Source organism: Saccostrea echinata, unplaced genomic scaffold, assembly GCF_033153115.1.
Source record: "Saccostrea echinata isolate AGI-Se365-2 ecotype Australia unplaced genomic scaffold, CSIRO_AGI_Sech_v1 ptg000029l, whole genome shotgun sequence".
Lineage (NCBI taxonomy): Eukaryota > Metazoa > Mollusca > Bivalvia > Ostreida > Ostreidae > Saccostrea > Saccostrea echinata.
Genome location: NW_026889778.1, coordinates 38,358,518 through 38,375,035, shown reverse-complemented (window position 1 = coordinate 38,375,035; position 16,518 = coordinate 38,358,518). Strand labels below are relative to the sequence as shown.

Sequence of the window (16,518 nt, the reverse complement as noted above, 5' to 3'; positions counted from 1 at the left end):
GGATTTGATTCCGCTTAGAAAAAGAAATTGAGTAATTTCTTAAATAAATACATAGAATGTCAAATTCGTCTTCCCAAACTCTCGCTGCTTTAGACTGTCAGAAGGGGTTATTAATAAATATGCAACAGCAAACATATCTTTAGTTCAAAATGTATTTGAATTAAGCTCTATAATCGATTGACGTCATCTGCTATTAATAACTCGATTACTTATGCTAGTGTCGCCACGCCTGAGTTACCATAGGTATTCCCAGGTAAATTAACAAAAAGGTGAATAAACTGTATCCTAATTTTGAGGTCAGTTGGAAGCCTGTAAAAAATGCCGGAAGTGCTCCGTCATGGTCGCATTCAGGTGTGAATTCAACATCAAGGTGCATCCAGGTTCCCAAAGTGACTAATGATGAATTAAACAAGGTGGATTAATTGGGGATTAACACAAATGTCGGGTTTACGCCGAAAGGTAAGCCAAGCGAGAAGTTGTAATCAGTACATTTGAATTAGCGTCCCCAGTCAATCAGCTGTTCATGTCAATTATTTAAGTTCCTCTTTCGAAAAAGACATGAAATTATCAAGGGAAGATACATGCAGTAAATGTGTCACAAGTCGCCATAATTAGTACACTGAAGGTTTAATTACTTTGTATAGAGTAAAAATATTTCTACAAAACCATAGCAAACTTTTTAAAAATTAGATATGGATTTTGTGGTAAACCGAAATTATAAGATAAATATAAAACGATTAGCGCGATTCTGGTGGGAAACATTAATCTGTACTTTCTTCCAAGCTTTGATCAACAAAATCAATCGATAACCGTGTGTTTGTGATACCCTGGACCCACAAAGTCGTCACGCTCTAATTAACAACAGGACTGTACCCGTAACAAAAGAAGAGAAAACCTTTGCTTTTAAAGGTTGATTTGAGGACACAAGTTTCATTAATCTTTTCTATAAGACCTTGCACATCCCATGGATAAAAATTCTATGTTAATATTATGTTTCATGAGTAACATGTATGTCGTTCAGTTACGAAGACTGCAAAAACAAAGCTTAGGCAAGCGGTACACAAGATCAATGCTTAGATTTGTTAGTTTAATGGAAGAAGAATTGTTTGACCAAAATCGTCAGTCATAAGCTTTAGACTTCTTTCTAAAGTGAAAATCCCTTCTGGATAAGATGGCAAAATCCAGATAGTTGTTGTAACCTAACTCTGCATTGAATAATGCATGTGATGTAATTTTTGACAAAGAAAGGCAATCTCCCAGTATACAGAAAAGCTGTTAGCTTACTACTCCGTTGACAAATAACAAGTAACATTGACCAACATCTTATTTCATAAGTAGAAGCAGATATGGCTTCTTTTCAAACTGACAAAAATCACAAAATTGATTTTGAGACTTGACATAATAAATTAAATGTGAAATGCACGATGTACCCATAAGATATGATTTTGCATTATTATGCGGCATTTTTGTCAGGGACCTTCCTTTCAAGTCTTATGCAATACTAGTATTCTATGATTTCATACATATTTTTTAACAAGCCACAACATTTCTATTCTTAAAGTTTTGAAAGGAATCTATTTGCTATTTTTGCAATCAAAATTTACAAGTATTATACAGGAAAAATGGGAGTCCAGTATGTCGGACGTGACTTCCAATGGGAACGCAGGGGACACGGGAAGTCTGGGACCCCCCGATCTTATGACCAACAATATCGACCCGGGGATCTATAGAAAGAATAGCAAGACTGCCAACGGAGCATCTCAGGTAACTAACATAATTAATAGTTCATATAATAAATGGTCCAATAAAAATAATGAAAATATTCGAAGAACAAAAATCATTAGCAATTTCCTTCAGAACTAATTTTAAAATTATCCTATAAACTTGAATTAAATTCAATTAATAATTAATAGTAGTAAGATGAAGGTATTAAAACATTTTTCGATGGAGAAAAATATCTTAAAAAGATAGCAAACGTAATGGAACCATGGCTAAAAAAATCTTTTCACTATATTGAATTTTTAAAGTTTTGTCTTACGATTCTAAAATCAAATGTAAAGATAACATAAATGCATATTTATAGGTTACCATAGCAACAGAGGAAACCGACGACAGCAGAAAACAAATGTTTGGAAAAGATGAAAACGAAGAACGCGGAAACTGGACGGGAAGATTTGACTTTCTTCTTTCAATGTTAGGTTACGCCGTTGGTCTTGGAAACGTTTGGAGATTTCCCTATTTATGTTATCGTAATGGAGGCGGGGCCTTTCTGATTCCCTTCATTTTGATGATGATTCTAATTGGCGTACCCCTATTTTTTATGGAGGCCTCGCTAGGACAATTTTGTAGCAGCGGTCCTCTCACTTGCTGGAAATTTGCACCGCTTTTCAAAGGCGAGTTTAGTTTTATAATATAATACATGTGCGTCTGACAGAGAAAGCAACTAATTCATTTTTTTTTTGGTTTGGCCTAATAGCTTATTTCAGTAAGACAAGCGATAATGAAAATAAGAAAGATTTTTCTAATTTCAATATCGCAACTTTTTAACATTTTTTCCCAAAAACGTTTTTACTGAAAATGTGTTTTGTTTTTTAAATTACAATAAAGGAGAAAACAATCTACAAAAGGTAATAAAGAAAAAGTGTTCAATATTGTTATGATCCGCCAGTTTTCTATAACATGTATAATGGAAGAAAGAGTGGAAGTATTGCCAATTCATAAAATACAATTTATATGTATGTGTTTTATGTAATGAGCAAAAAAATTAAGCGTTTCAGGACGCATTTGTAAATTTTATAAACAATTTCAATTATGCTAAAAATACATATAAAATATAATTTGACATATGATAATTTTGATTTGTAGGGGTAGGAATAGCTATGGTGTCGGTGTCTGCTCTGACGTCACTATATTACAACATGATCCTGGCCTGGTCCTACTACTATTTCTTTGCTTCCTTCACTAGTAACCTACCGTGGATAACGTGTGATAACAGCTGGAACACCAGAGGTAAATAACTTAACTTCATCCCTTCTTATACTCATATATAGAGAGTATCCTTAACCCTTACAAGCAGTTAGTTGCACTTCTTTGCATATTACAACATTTTGACCCATATGGATTTTACAGTACAAGATGACGCAAACCTATTATCTTGATTGTACTTTACACTATGCATTAATTGTACATTTATTATAATTTACCCAAATTTCCACTGTTTACACTCGCTGTGGAGGATATAAGCATCCCCTGTCAGGGTAAGTAAAACGAAGATAAGTAAGGAAATTCAGTATGAAAATAATGGTCAAACAAATATTTGAAAATCATAATTTCAATACAGTGAGTCAGAGTCATCGTCTGACATTGTAGACTTTCACATTTTCGAAAGTATCCAAAGGAATCAGATTGAAACGTAAATGTTAGACCATACACGAGGAGTTAGAGTCTCTAGAACACAAGTATGAAAACGTTACCGTTATTCTTTTTTTGTTGTTGTTGCAAAAATACTAGCCTAGTATAATTGGTTAATTTTCGTTGGTAATAAACTGGAAATGTTATACATGGAATCTCCATGTGTATTCCTGTATTTCTAAATTAAAATCTGTCTTTATTCAACAATCGAGAGTGCGTTAAATGTATTAACGTCAAATGTTCACTATATTTGTCGATAACGCCTTTCTGTGAGGGAGTATAGTACTGATGAATGGAGAAAATGTGATTGGTTACGTCATTATCGCCTTGTTTTATCCCGGCGGACCCTTTCTGGTGTCTGATGTGTGAAATCCCTGATTTTACAACCTTAATGATAACTATAAAGCACTTCTGCAGTTTTAATCTTCTTCAAAGCGGAGTTGAAATAAGTGAATATAACAAACTGCAATAGTTGTTTAATAAACATGTAAATCTATTAAATACAAGTTTATATATAAATATTATGTTGTTTGCATTATGTTTGTATGTCGATTTCTTAAAAAAACTACATGAATTTTTCAATGACAAGTGATACAAAAGTCCTTACTTTAAAGGTGCTTGGACACAGATTTGAAGTTAACATTTTCTCAAATTTTCGGTATAATATCATGACTTATATGTTTTTACAGCATTCCACATGGAAATAAAATAAAAAAACTTATTTTATCTGGAAATTATTGAAACTACAAATTTCAGGACGCGTTTGATTGACACATCTATGCACTTTCACAAAGTAAACTTTTTCCTTAATACTTAATAAGAGTAGAAATTTTGTTGTGCATTAATGAAAAATATTAAACTATAATCCAGAAAATAAAGAGTAGAAATGTGAGAAAGCAAAACCAACTCACCAGTATTGTCAGTCCGTGCTCAGTGATGTGTGCAGAGTTTAACAAATTGAACACACCCGTGAAACGTAAACTGTTTTTGTAAACAGGGCACGAGCTCTGTTATTGTTAATGTTTACGTTTCACCGGGTGTGTTCAATTTGTTAAACTCTGCATACATCACTGAGCACAGACTGACAATACTGGTGAGCTAGTTGGCTTTGCTTTCTTACATTTCTACTCTGAATTTTCTGGATTATAGTTTGAATATATTTCATTAATACACAACAAAAATTTTACTTTTCTTTTAGTATTAAGGATAAAGTTTGCTTTATGAAAGTGCTAGGATGTATCACTCAAACGCGTTCCGAAATTTGTAGTTTCAATAATTTCCAGATAAAATAAGTTTTTTTTATTTATATTTCCGTTTGAAATGCTATTGCAACATATAAGCCATGATATTATACCGAAAACTTGAGAAAATATTAACTTTAAATCTGTGTCCAAGCACCTTTAAGCTAATCTAAGGACCCCCCCCCCCCTCTCTCTCTCTCCCGATGGTTCCTGAAATCACGCGCTAGTAATAAGAGAAGGCGGTTGGAATTTTGCCAGTAAAGATATTTCAATTTTAAAAGTCTTCAAAAACAGAAGTATACTTCAGTACTATAATAAATTTGTTGCAGATTGCAGTACAAAGCTACCTTTGACAGAATGCACCAATGGACAGAAATATACCAACGGAACGTGTTACAATGGTGACACTTTTGTTGGACTTTGGGATGCTAAAAAGTTTACCAATGCAACTGGCCGGAAGCGGAAGCTAGCGTCAGAGGAATACTGGGAGTAAGATTACTGTATATAGTCACATTTCTTTCCGACATAAATTTTAGATGGAACTTGGTGTCAGTTTGTCCAGGTCAGATTCTTCTGAGAGTAAATTTTTTTTGAGTTTAGGATAGAAATGATATGTTAACCCTTCGCTCAGTTATAATCATCCCCCTAATGCAAAATATTTCAAAGAAAGCCTATTGATTTGTTCAGTATTTTCAATTATCATAAATACATATGATTCAAATGAAAAAGTACCGAAAAATCTTCAAGCACCTTATAAAAAGTTTAGGAGTTCACTAACTGTCAGACAATTTCAGTTTACTATTCACCCTTTTCCTGGTACTGACATTTTACATAAATTACTTGAATTCAAGCACAAATTTCTGAAGTTTTAGACATAAGTAGTGTGGCAGTCATGCATGTTGGATTACCCGTGGTCAGTTAGTTTAATTGGCATAGAGCAATTGACTAGTGATTCATAGGACCTGAGTTCGAATCCTGACCTTATCCGTCGCATTTTTCTCCCTCGCTGGTTACAGTAGGCAGTACTGAATTAAGTCTAGTTCATATGATACATGATATGGGCGAAGATATTTAGATGTTCCTTATCCTTGTATTTTCTATTTTCAGAAATGTTGCTTTAGACCAGAGCTCAGGAATTGAGGAGTTCGGACAACCTAAGTGGGACTTGGTTCTGTGTCTTATGTTCGCCTGGTTCATCTGTTTCCTGTGTCTCATTAAAGGAATCAAATCTACCGGAAAGGTAACAGTTCTTCCTTACCCATAATACATAATAATCTCGGAAGTGTCGTCACGACAACAGTCAACAATTTCTTAGCATTTTGTTAAAATGGAAAATAATAATTATTTCCGTTTGTTATAATTTATACTTTAAAAAAATATGTACTTAAACTCGCCTTTGTAATTTTTTCAAGTGATATGTATGAAATTTCACCTATTTACTAATTATGTTTTGCAGACATTTTTTTTTTAGCTTAAAGTACATACAAAATATTGTTATGTAAAAGAAAAAATATGATTCATTCATTTTATATTTTGAAGAAATAGCCACAGAATATTTTTTTCTAAAAAAGCAGCCTTTTTAAAAACATATATAAGTGTGTTCCTCTAACACCACTCCGGGCCCGTCCCTTATGGAAAAAATAAAGAAATATTTAAATATATTATTTGTAAATTTCAGGTTGTATATTTCACCGCCATATTCCCATATGTTGTCCTGTTGATCCTTTTCTTTAATGGCGTATTCCTCAGTAACTCCGGAGAAGGGATATATTACTACATAGTGCCAGACTTTGAACGGCTTCTCGATCCTCGGGTAAGTGGATGATAGGAGATGCCTTATCATACTTAGATCATTTGTTAAACGGATTCGTCTGGTTTATTTATAAGTCCATTAGTCCTGCATCTGTCATATTGAATGACAAGTATATTCTGAAGTTAATAGAACTGTATATATGAAATACTAGTGTCTTTGATCAGATATCAAGGAGCCAAGATTTTAGGTTAATTATAGGTTACCGATATCGTTTTAGAAACGTAGATTTGGAAATCACACTAATGAAATATTTTTAAAATCTAAACATATTTTCCTTATGAAACCTCACATTTGTTTATTGGAAAAATAATCGTGGTCAGAAGAGTATAGACAATTTTTAATGTGTTATAACAGGTCTGGAAAGACGCAGCTGTTCAGATATTCTTCTCAATGTCCATAGCAGGTGGAGGGCTTGTAACACTCTCCAGTTACAACAGGTTCCATAACAACATTCTTAAGTAAGTTATCATAAACATCGTCCATAAGTAAGTTATCAACACCTTTCTTAATATACGTCACTAAATATTTGATACTTTGATACCTTGACCTTAAAACAAGTCATAACTATTGTGATAGAATTTATTATGACCTTGAGGTCGGAAGTTGGGGCATGCTGATTTTAATGTAGATCTGTCTTTCTCTTGGTATATTAACAATGTTGATCTTGCTCACAATATTTGAGATAAACAAAATGGAGATTTCTGGTTTGGTATTAAGAGAGCTGTAAACTAGAAAAGTGTTTTGACTCTGACCCGAGGTCAATTAAACTAGGGTCAATGTGACAATAATGGGAGGTGTAAAATTGTGGTTTGGTCCTCATCTGTGAAATATGAAGATAACAAAGAGTAATCATGCGCGAAAGTCCATTGAAACAATACAAAATGGAGCAGAGCAAACTCGGACCTCTAAAAACAGAAGTGGGATGAGGTGCCATATAGGAGTAAGCATCCCCTGTCGACCTTTTACACTGGATGTGTGCCCTTTGTCATGATCGAGTAAACGAAGAAATCCATATTAAATAGAGTATCAAAATAATGGCCTAACAATTGTATGAAAGACTTAAGTCAACATTTGGCCTAATGACAGATGGTATTTGCAAACAAAGTTATTGCATCAGCCATGGAATTTGCGAAATATTGACTTAAAACTAGATTGTAGATACCCTTGTATCATCGGCTTGTTTGTCAGTAGCCTGCCTCGTTTAAGAAATTGTCCAAAAGAAGATACTTTTGCGTATCGAATCAACTGTGAGACATAAACCTCATATGCCAGTGATAATTGTTTATTGCTACATAAATAAGGGAAGGTGAAAATAGCAAAGTAAAGTCATCACGTTTATCATAAAGTTTAGTTGTTAGTTTGCCATCATTGTTTTTTTCTAATAAAATATCCATATTCAAGCAGTTGTATCCGACTTCGTGGTGTGTTTTATATCGAATTCAATGGATATATCGAGTCAATGTAAGAATGAAAATAATTATTGTAAATTTATAAAACGCCATCGATATACATCTAAACGTTGAATTGAAGGCCACAGCAAGAGACTTCTTTTAATGTAGAAGTTTTTAAATAAACAAAGCTTCATAAAAATACAAAAACAGATCTGCTATTTATGGGGCACAGTTGTTACCCATGGAAATTCCAAAAGATTGTTAGAAAACCTGGCCTCCAAAGACTGCATAGATATTCAGTGAGAAACTCAAACATCTTTTTAATATCAACTTCAGAGTACCTGTATGTACGTAGAATCAGAATTATTTTTAAGAAAGTAAATCCGCTGATGACCACCGGCAAAGGTAGGATTTGCGAGTTCTAGTTTTACTAAAACAATTAAGCAGTTGTGTATGATGTCAAAAAGTTCTTCATGTAAAGTGTTGAAAAATCAAACGCTTTGATACTATTGATTTCGTAAAATTTTGTGATTTAAAACTAAAAGTCATTGGAGTTTGTAAGTATCCACATTTGTCAAATATGTTGCTTCACAGTACTGTTAAAGATTCTCCTTCACTTCTCTTAATATTTTTGTGAGGAGAAAAGAAAGAGGCTTGGTAGAACATTTGCTTGATCCAGTTTTGTATCTCTGGATTTTTATGAAGTTTTAGAATCCAGTAATGGTATGGATAGATAATTCAAAATCAGTTTGGTTGTTTGGAATATGAAAATATCTAAATCTTACTTGTGATTTTGAAGAACCTCTACCTTGGAAAGGGAATTGTGAGATCCTATTAGTCGGATCACTACTTGTAGAATTAAATCCAAGTTCATCTAAAATTGTAATACTAGTAATGAGCCTGTAATTGAGGGACAGAAGAACATCTATACTTATAAATTAATAAATTTTGCAAATAAACTCCGAAACGGGTGCACCAGACTTCTTACTCACTCCTCTAACAATACATTGTATACAAGATGATGTCCGTAAACTATATTTAGATTTCACTCGCATAGTCAGTATCGTTAATAAAATTAAAAGTCTACTCTTATTTTCTATAAACAGCCATGAAATAGCAAAAACGTGAGTACGGTGGCGTTTCCGGTTGGAGGATCTAAGATACTGGCAATTTTTAATGAAACTGACAACAAGCAATCATTTATTTATTTAATTAAACGTCATCACTGAATTATTCAATCAAAACTTGATTTAAATGATATAAAAGAAATAAGTTGTGATAACCGATTAAAGAGGGAAATATGCAAATTATTTTCGTCATTCACCGATCTTAATATTGACGGAAGCTTCTAGAACATCATATAGCATCGAGCCCGATGTTAAAAAGAAAAACGAGGTGATCACTAAAAAAAATGGTCATTGAAATAATGGTAAATCATTGATAACACTACAAGTTTTGAATATATTTATATATCGAAAGACTATTTCATGTATGTAGTAGGTTTTTCTAATAAATTTATCGGTAAAATTATATATACATGTATTCCTTACTGAGAGCATCGTGGCAACGAACCAGAAGTACAATTCGTACTTCGTAATAAACTTGCTAACATGAAAAGAGAAAAATAATGAATAAGGTATTGTTCAAAAACAATTAAAGCTGTGTAAAATGTTGTGCTTTAATCAATACATTTCAGGGTTTTTTTTCTGAATACAGTCTTTTGTATCAAATACTCGGCCTAAAAACTATTTTTTTTTCACAGACCCCGTATACTTGTGTCTTGGTTTATAAATATGTATGTACCCTATTGATATGTAAAAAAAAAAAAAAAAGTAAACTACATATTTTACGTATAAATAAGGTACATACATATTTATAAACCAAGACCCAAGTATTTGTGAATTCCCCCACCCCCCACCCCCCGAAAAAAAAAATCATGCAGTTTATCAGTAAAATGTGCACATTCGCTGCTTTTGACGGAAACGAAATAAGAGCATCTGAAGTACAATATCCATAACATAGTATAACAGGTTTCACAATAAACACCAATTAACGAAATTAATTGTTATTTTTCAAGTTTTTACAGAAAGGGATGGGGTAGGGGTGGGGGTGGGGTGGAAACATTCATCTACTTCATGCGGGATTTTGAACAAAGTATATCTTCCTGCTATAAGCCTGTAGGCTGTCAGTAGAAACTACAGTTATATATTTTCTGTCGTTAGTGGTATAAATTCAATTCCCCGCGCTTGCGCGGGATTTCATCTAGTACTAAATAAAGAGAAAGGTTATGATAACAGTGTAACATGGCCCTAAGAAGGGCATTTGGGCAAAAAAGGTAACAGTTATTGGAATTGCAAAGTTCTACAATAATGTTGAACTGGAGAAATATTAGATCAATTAGCAAACATGTAGACTAGACCGTGTGTCTGGAGCCTTAAAAACGTAATACGGACAAGATTAAATTGTCCCCAATCCACTTGGGTAAACTCAGAGGGGCATTTATGCTTCAAAAACGCACCTGTATAAAAATTTCTAATATTCATAGTCTTCTAATTCAAACATTATCAGACTTAAAGACAGAAATTCCAAACGTATATTTCGTGTGTATTACTTTTAATTATTTTTCATTATTGTAGAGATTTTATCATTTTTAGCTTGAAATCAGTGTATATTGGAAAATGCAGGTATTATTTACTGTTGCAGGTTGAAAATTTCACCTCGAACATATTTGAGTAGGGATGCCATATTATTTAGGTTTAAAACCAGGAAAGTGAAACATTGTGTTTTAGAAATGCTGATGTGTATACTAGTAATTCTTTGTTGTAGAGATTCTATCATTGTCAGTGTTGGAGATACACTAACCTGTATATTCGCTGGCTTTGTCATCTTTTCCTATCTTGGTCATATGGCCGGTGAACTCAATGCAAAGGTTGGAGATGTGGCACAAGACGGTACATATTTTTATGTTTATTTGATTTGATTTAAATGTGTACATTTTTCACAAGTGTATATTATACATGTACTGTTTAAGTCGTTGTCGGCTTTCCTCTTGAGTTGAAGAACTCTCGGTTTGACTATATATTCTTCACAAACTTAGAATACATGCACAATTAACGAAACTATTTCAAACAGTAAAAATAAGTATGTTTTTAATGAAAAACAAAATTCAAAACATTGCTTACACACTGCGTTCGCCATATTACCTTCCAAAAACCGTGATGTGTACTAGTATTCCAAATCTATACTAAGTCGTTTTCAACCTTTTGGTCGATTTGTCCTCTTCACAGGTGCTGGACTGGCGTTTGTTGTTTATCCCACAGCTGTAGCCAGTCTGCCGGCTTCGCCATTCTGGTCAGCTCTCTTCTTTTTCATGCTTATCACATTAGGACTTGACAGTCAGGTAAAATCATTTATATACCTTTTTGAAATGAGAATAGAATATACTTCATTTAGTATATAAGTGAACAATTTGGATCCTGATAAAGTTCTTTATCCTTACACTAAGTTGTCAAACCTCATAATTTACGCAATTTGAATCTCTTGGAGAAATGATACACGTAATGTGGTTTCAAAGGTTTAAAGTATTTCACGTTTTAATATTTTCCCTCCAAATTGCCATGAACAACAGCATACAAGTAGCTGACTCAAAGTTCATTTATTCGCCTATCTGTTTATACTAAATTCTGTGAGTAAATGAAAAAAGTAACTTTTATGTTGACTACATGTACTCTGAACAGTTTGCAATGTTGGAGACGGTGTTGACGGGGGTGATGGACCAGTATCCAGTCCTGAGACCCCATAAAACCCTTGTTATCCTTGTCATCTGTATAGTCTTCTTCATCATCGGATTACCTCTCTGCTCTCCGGTAAGTGTCTCGTGTAATTCCTCATAGAAAACTTCAGAAATCATATTACTCAATAACACACATATATAAAACTAAGATTACGGTAAATGCTTTATTTCAAATTTCTAATAATTTTCATTCCCATTACATGTATGTGACATATTTCTTCCATCATATGAATTATTCTAAGGGTATTCTTGGAAGGGGGCACTTTAGGAAGAATGTTTATAACAGACTTTCTTTTAAAAACTTTGCCTTTGTTTTCTAGGGAGGTGTGTACCTGGTACAAATACTCGATAATTATGTAGGAGGCTGGACCCTCTTAATTATAGGGTTTGCGGAGTGTATATGTATTACGTATATATATGGTAGGTATAAAATTTCCAGATTCTACATGTATTTCTCTCTCTATGCAATGGTTAAGCAGTAACATACAAAAGTTTACTTGATGAATTTATGCAATATTTTACAAAAATTATTTTTTACATGCAGGAGTAAATAGATTCATAAAAGACATAGAGCTTATGTTAGGATTAAAGATGTTCATCTGGTGGAAGATTTGCTGGATGGTTCTAAGTCCCATAGCATTAGTGGTAATGATGAAATTTAAATATTTGATTTTCAGACCATTTTTTACAGATTGAGAACAGATGCATTCAAGATAATGAAAGTTATTAAAATTACACAAAATCTTTTGATTGGTTTTTTATTTTATTTTTTTATTTTATTTTTTTGATTAAGTATTGTTTCTCTGGGCTTGTTTTGATTTCTTTTGGTCTTTTTAATTTTTTTTTTTTTAATATTGTTTTTGTTTTGTTATGATTTTGTTTTTGATATATCATTATATTTTTTTGTTTTTTGTTTGTTTGGTTTTTTTTGATAAATATTTTTTTTTTCCTTTTTCGTTCACTTTTTGAAAATAATTACATTTTCATTATTTGATAAATGCTTTCTTAAATATAGGACGGTACAAAAAAAAGCTTAATTAAATTTTTTGTTTATCTCTTTTTTATTAGTTGATATTCATAGCCACTTTTATTGACTACGAGGCCTCTACATACGGGGACTACACGTTTCCGGGCTGGGCGGACGGCCTGGGCTGGTTTATGGCGGTAGCCATTATATTGGCTATTCCAATCACCATGTTATATCAAGTTAACAAGGAGGACGAGGACACGTCGGTCTGGGGAGTAAGTTTTGTCCAGCTGATTTATTTACATATACTCAAATGTGATATGTTTGGTCATTATTGAGTATTACATTTTTCTATTACATGTACATTTTTTTTAAATTTTGGGTTTTTTTTATTTATACTGGACGCGGAGTTCACACAGTTATCAAAATAATTTTTTACTGAAGACAAACAAATTTTTGTTGTGCGAATAATTCTCCTTTTTTTATTCCCATGAATATGCAAAGTAGTATGTTACGTTCAAACAAAATTCAGACAGAATAAAATTTGTAAAAAATTCTTTAAATATCTGGTATAATATACCACCGAAAACAAGTAGCTGTTTCAATTCATTACATAACTGAAAACAAAACAGACGATTCATTTATTAAAACATATATACAAAGTAATATATTAGATATTGATATTAGATCTTTTGTTTGAAATAAGACGTATTAAGAACCTTATATACACCGCACACAAAAGAGTTCTAATTATTTGGTATTTCTATACAGTGTATAAGATGTACAGAGGGTCCTAAAGCATTTCATTCTCAATATTGCTTAAGAACGATAAAAAACCCTCGTATTTTAAATTCAGAAAATCAAGCTTCAGTGCACCCCGTCCCGTGAGTGGGGTCCCGCCTTGGTCCGTCACAGAGAACTGGTGAACTATGTTGATGGTTGGGTGGAGGATCCATGGGCAGAGAAAGGAGCGTTTGTAAATTACGCCTACAAATCAGATAGTGAACTAAGGGTAAGATATTCCTGTTGACTGAAAAGAATATGATTGCTAAAATCTCTCATATTTGGGTAATGCAATAATGTTATTGTGTATGATGTAAAATCTAATATCTCAGCTGTATGTTCAATATCTCAAGAAAATGATCGCTCCTTTTCAAGCTGTGAATTTTCCAATAAAACTGTATCATTATAATTTATTTTAGGCAGGTCTTAACTACCGGTATTAGTTTTTAACAAGCTTTATATCATACATCTTAAATAGAAGAACAAATTCGGTATAGTATACTAAATAATTTTTGTTATTCAATCATTTTTTTATTTTATTTTAACAGACTGGGAGCTTAAAGTCTTTAGAAGCAAGTAGACTATCTGCTAGAATGAAAAAGTCCCTTTCTGACTCAAATGGCTCAACGAAAACCGGAATTTCATTTGAATCTTATGTGTAACTATAATAATTAATGAATTGGTTATACTGTTAGCATTTAATTGTTAATATTTCCAATACATGTCATTTATAAGGATTTATTCTCATCATTTTATTTCTAATTCAGTATTAGATGTGTTCATAGCATTTCAACAATCATTCTTTTTGACAGATCGACATGCATAACAATACTTGAATGTACAGTTAGTAAATCAAGAGCTACCAAAAACAATTTCACTCATGTACAAGTCAAATAACATATAGGATATAACTCGATTGGTAAATTTGAATAATGGAATAAAAACATGTCAGCAATACCTACTATATTTACTCGATTTTTTTTCTCTTTTTTTTATGGGAAAATGATAAAAGAATGGAAAAGAAATGAGTGAAAATAGTATTTTTCTCTGTTTTATTTCTTCAGTGTGAGCATATCTATGCAAATGTGAATCATTATGCTGAAAATCGTAGTATTTGCAGGTTAGGAATCGTTTTAGCACAAAAATGTTGCTAAGTTAAATTTTGAATTACATACTAGTATTTTAGTCGTTTGAAAATAATTATACATGTATGATTTTATTTTTATTGCATCAAATGCATGTATTCAGACTCCAAAAAATCTCAATATACTACCATACCGGTTTTGATATCTTTAATACATATATTATACCACAGACTTTTTTTTATGAATGTACCATTGTAGCATTTGACTGTCTTTTATAGGTATGGTTTTATTTTTACACATTTTTATATAGTTTAAGTATTCAAATTTACAGATGCGTTTATTCTGGATTTTTTTTAGTTGGATTTTTTAAGGATGAAATTATATGACATTGTGATAATGTAAAAAAAAAAAAAGACAATAAAAGGAAGAAGAAATATTTTGGCTTGTCATTAAATTCTATTTTCCAACTCTCAAGTGAATTCAGCTGCAGCGTTTTAAATTCTTTTTTTTTCTTGGTCAGTATCTTAGACTGTTACTTCTATCTTGGATTTCGAAAGAGGTTCACCTTCATAAAAAGTAATCAATTTGCATCTTTGGAGTTTCTCCTTCTTCCATTTCACATGCTTATAGGTTACTAGCCGATTCTTTGGGGTTGTTTCTGTTACCAAATCTATTTGTCAAGAATATTTTTGTTTATCAGCTCCCTTTCCTAGATTTGCTTTTGCTTCGAATTCAAGTTTTACTTCCATTGCATATCAATTCTCTGTTTGTTCTCATGTCTTTACCCATGATTATTTTTTTTTAACTTATCAGTTCTTTATTTTGACATTTTAGTTCTCATTTCTCTGTCGTTAAAGTTCTTTTCCTGTTAGTTCTAATTTGATTTTTTTCTTATCACATTCTCCACGCTAGAAGTCTTTACTTGTACAATTATTAATATTCATCTGTAAGCCATTTGAAGTAGAACGAGGTTATATTTTCTCTCATGTCTTTTGTATTCCATCTTTCTTATTTGGTCCAAAAGTGGATGATATATCCTTCCTATCATCATTTTATCATTTCTTTTCCATGCAATAAATATAAAGAATCGGCTGACACAGTATAAATCAGTTTCTCTATAAATCTGAGTTTCTATAGAACTGCATAATGTTGGAATAATAAAAATTTTAAGGGGGTTCAATTTACAGGGATAAATCTCACCTAGGGCTCTAAAGTCTTTACAAATATTGTTGTTTAACCTTAATCCACGAAAATTGGATCCCAGGAAAAATAAGAGATCCGCAGTAACCATTTTCAAACAAATCTGGTCTATTGCATTTTCATGTCTGAAAAATAACAGCTTTTGAATATATTCCTATTTCACTTGCAAAGTTTGCATGATTACATACATGTATGATGAGCATTTTACCACTATGGGTTCTATTTTTCGTATTTATTTTTATGCCCCAGTAATCAAAGATTCGGGGGCATATATTTTTTGCCCTGTCCCTCCGTCTATCTGTCTGTATATATATCTGCAAAGACTTTTACCTTAATTACCCGTAAGTTTTGAGTTGTTGGAGCTATGGCTTTCATATTTTACAAGTGTTTCTTTTGGGTACTAACATATGTGACCTCTTGACCTTGGAGTTTGATTAAGTTTTGTAAAATTTTACCAAACTTTAACTTTGGCCATAACTTCTGATCGGTTTGGGCAACGGCTTTCATAATTAAAGTAGTACAAAACAAATAATAGAAGATCACATTTTTCATCAAATTCAAATTATTTGAAACTTTGTCATTTTGTTCTAAGTTATAATATCTCTATTTGTGTAATATAAAAGAAATTAAATTTTTGCTCACATGGTTTGATATATACCCTATCAGACCCCAGTAAGAGGAGGGTGTAATCAGACATTTAACATCAGAATGTGCATTGTTAAAAAATTATACCATCTGAAATATTACAAAAATGTGTGATGCTGTTTATAAAGGTCACCTTTTTGTTACTATACGTCAGTAAAATATATTGATATTAATATATTTGAAAGCACT

The 16,518-nt window shown here is 32.3% G+C and overlaps 1 protein-coding gene across 1 annotated transcript; it reads left to right on the top strand.

The window, feature by feature from the left end:
- Positions 1 to 340: 340 nt before the first annotated feature.
- Positions 341 to 14,838, top strand: LOC133195906 (sodium-dependent proline transporter-like). Its single transcript, XM_061331883.1, has 16 exons — positions 341 to 459; positions 1,618 to 1,764; positions 2,084 to 2,393; positions 2,866 to 3,009; positions 4,982 to 5,141; positions 5,760 to 5,892; positions 6,331 to 6,465; positions 6,820 to 6,923; positions 10,683 to 10,807; positions 11,144 to 11,256; positions 11,594 to 11,722; positions 11,970 to 12,069; positions 12,194 to 12,294; positions 12,718 to 12,891; positions 13,473 to 13,628; positions 13,948 to 14,838. The coding sequence occupies exons 1-16, from the start codon at positions 439 to 441 to the stop codon at positions 14,059 to 14,061; spliced, it is 2,166 nt and encodes a 721-aa protein (XP_061187867.1). The 5' UTR covers positions 341 to 438; the 3' UTR covers positions 14,062 to 14,838.
- The last annotated feature ends 1,680 nt before the right edge of the window (positions 14,839 to 16,518 follow it).

Excerpts from the sequence above, each read along its gene's own strand:
- LOC133195906 (XM_061331883.1), top strand. The coding sequence starts at position 439 with ATGTCGGGTTTACGCCGAAAG. Across the intron at positions 1,765-2,083 it reads CTGCCAACGGAGCATCTCAG|GTTACCATAGCAACAGAGGA; the intron begins GTAACTAACATA and ends GCATATTTATAG. Across the intron at positions 11,257-11,593 it reads CATTAGGACTTGACAGTCAG|TTTGCAATGTTGGAGACGGT; the intron begins GTAAAATCATTT and ends TACTCTGAACAG.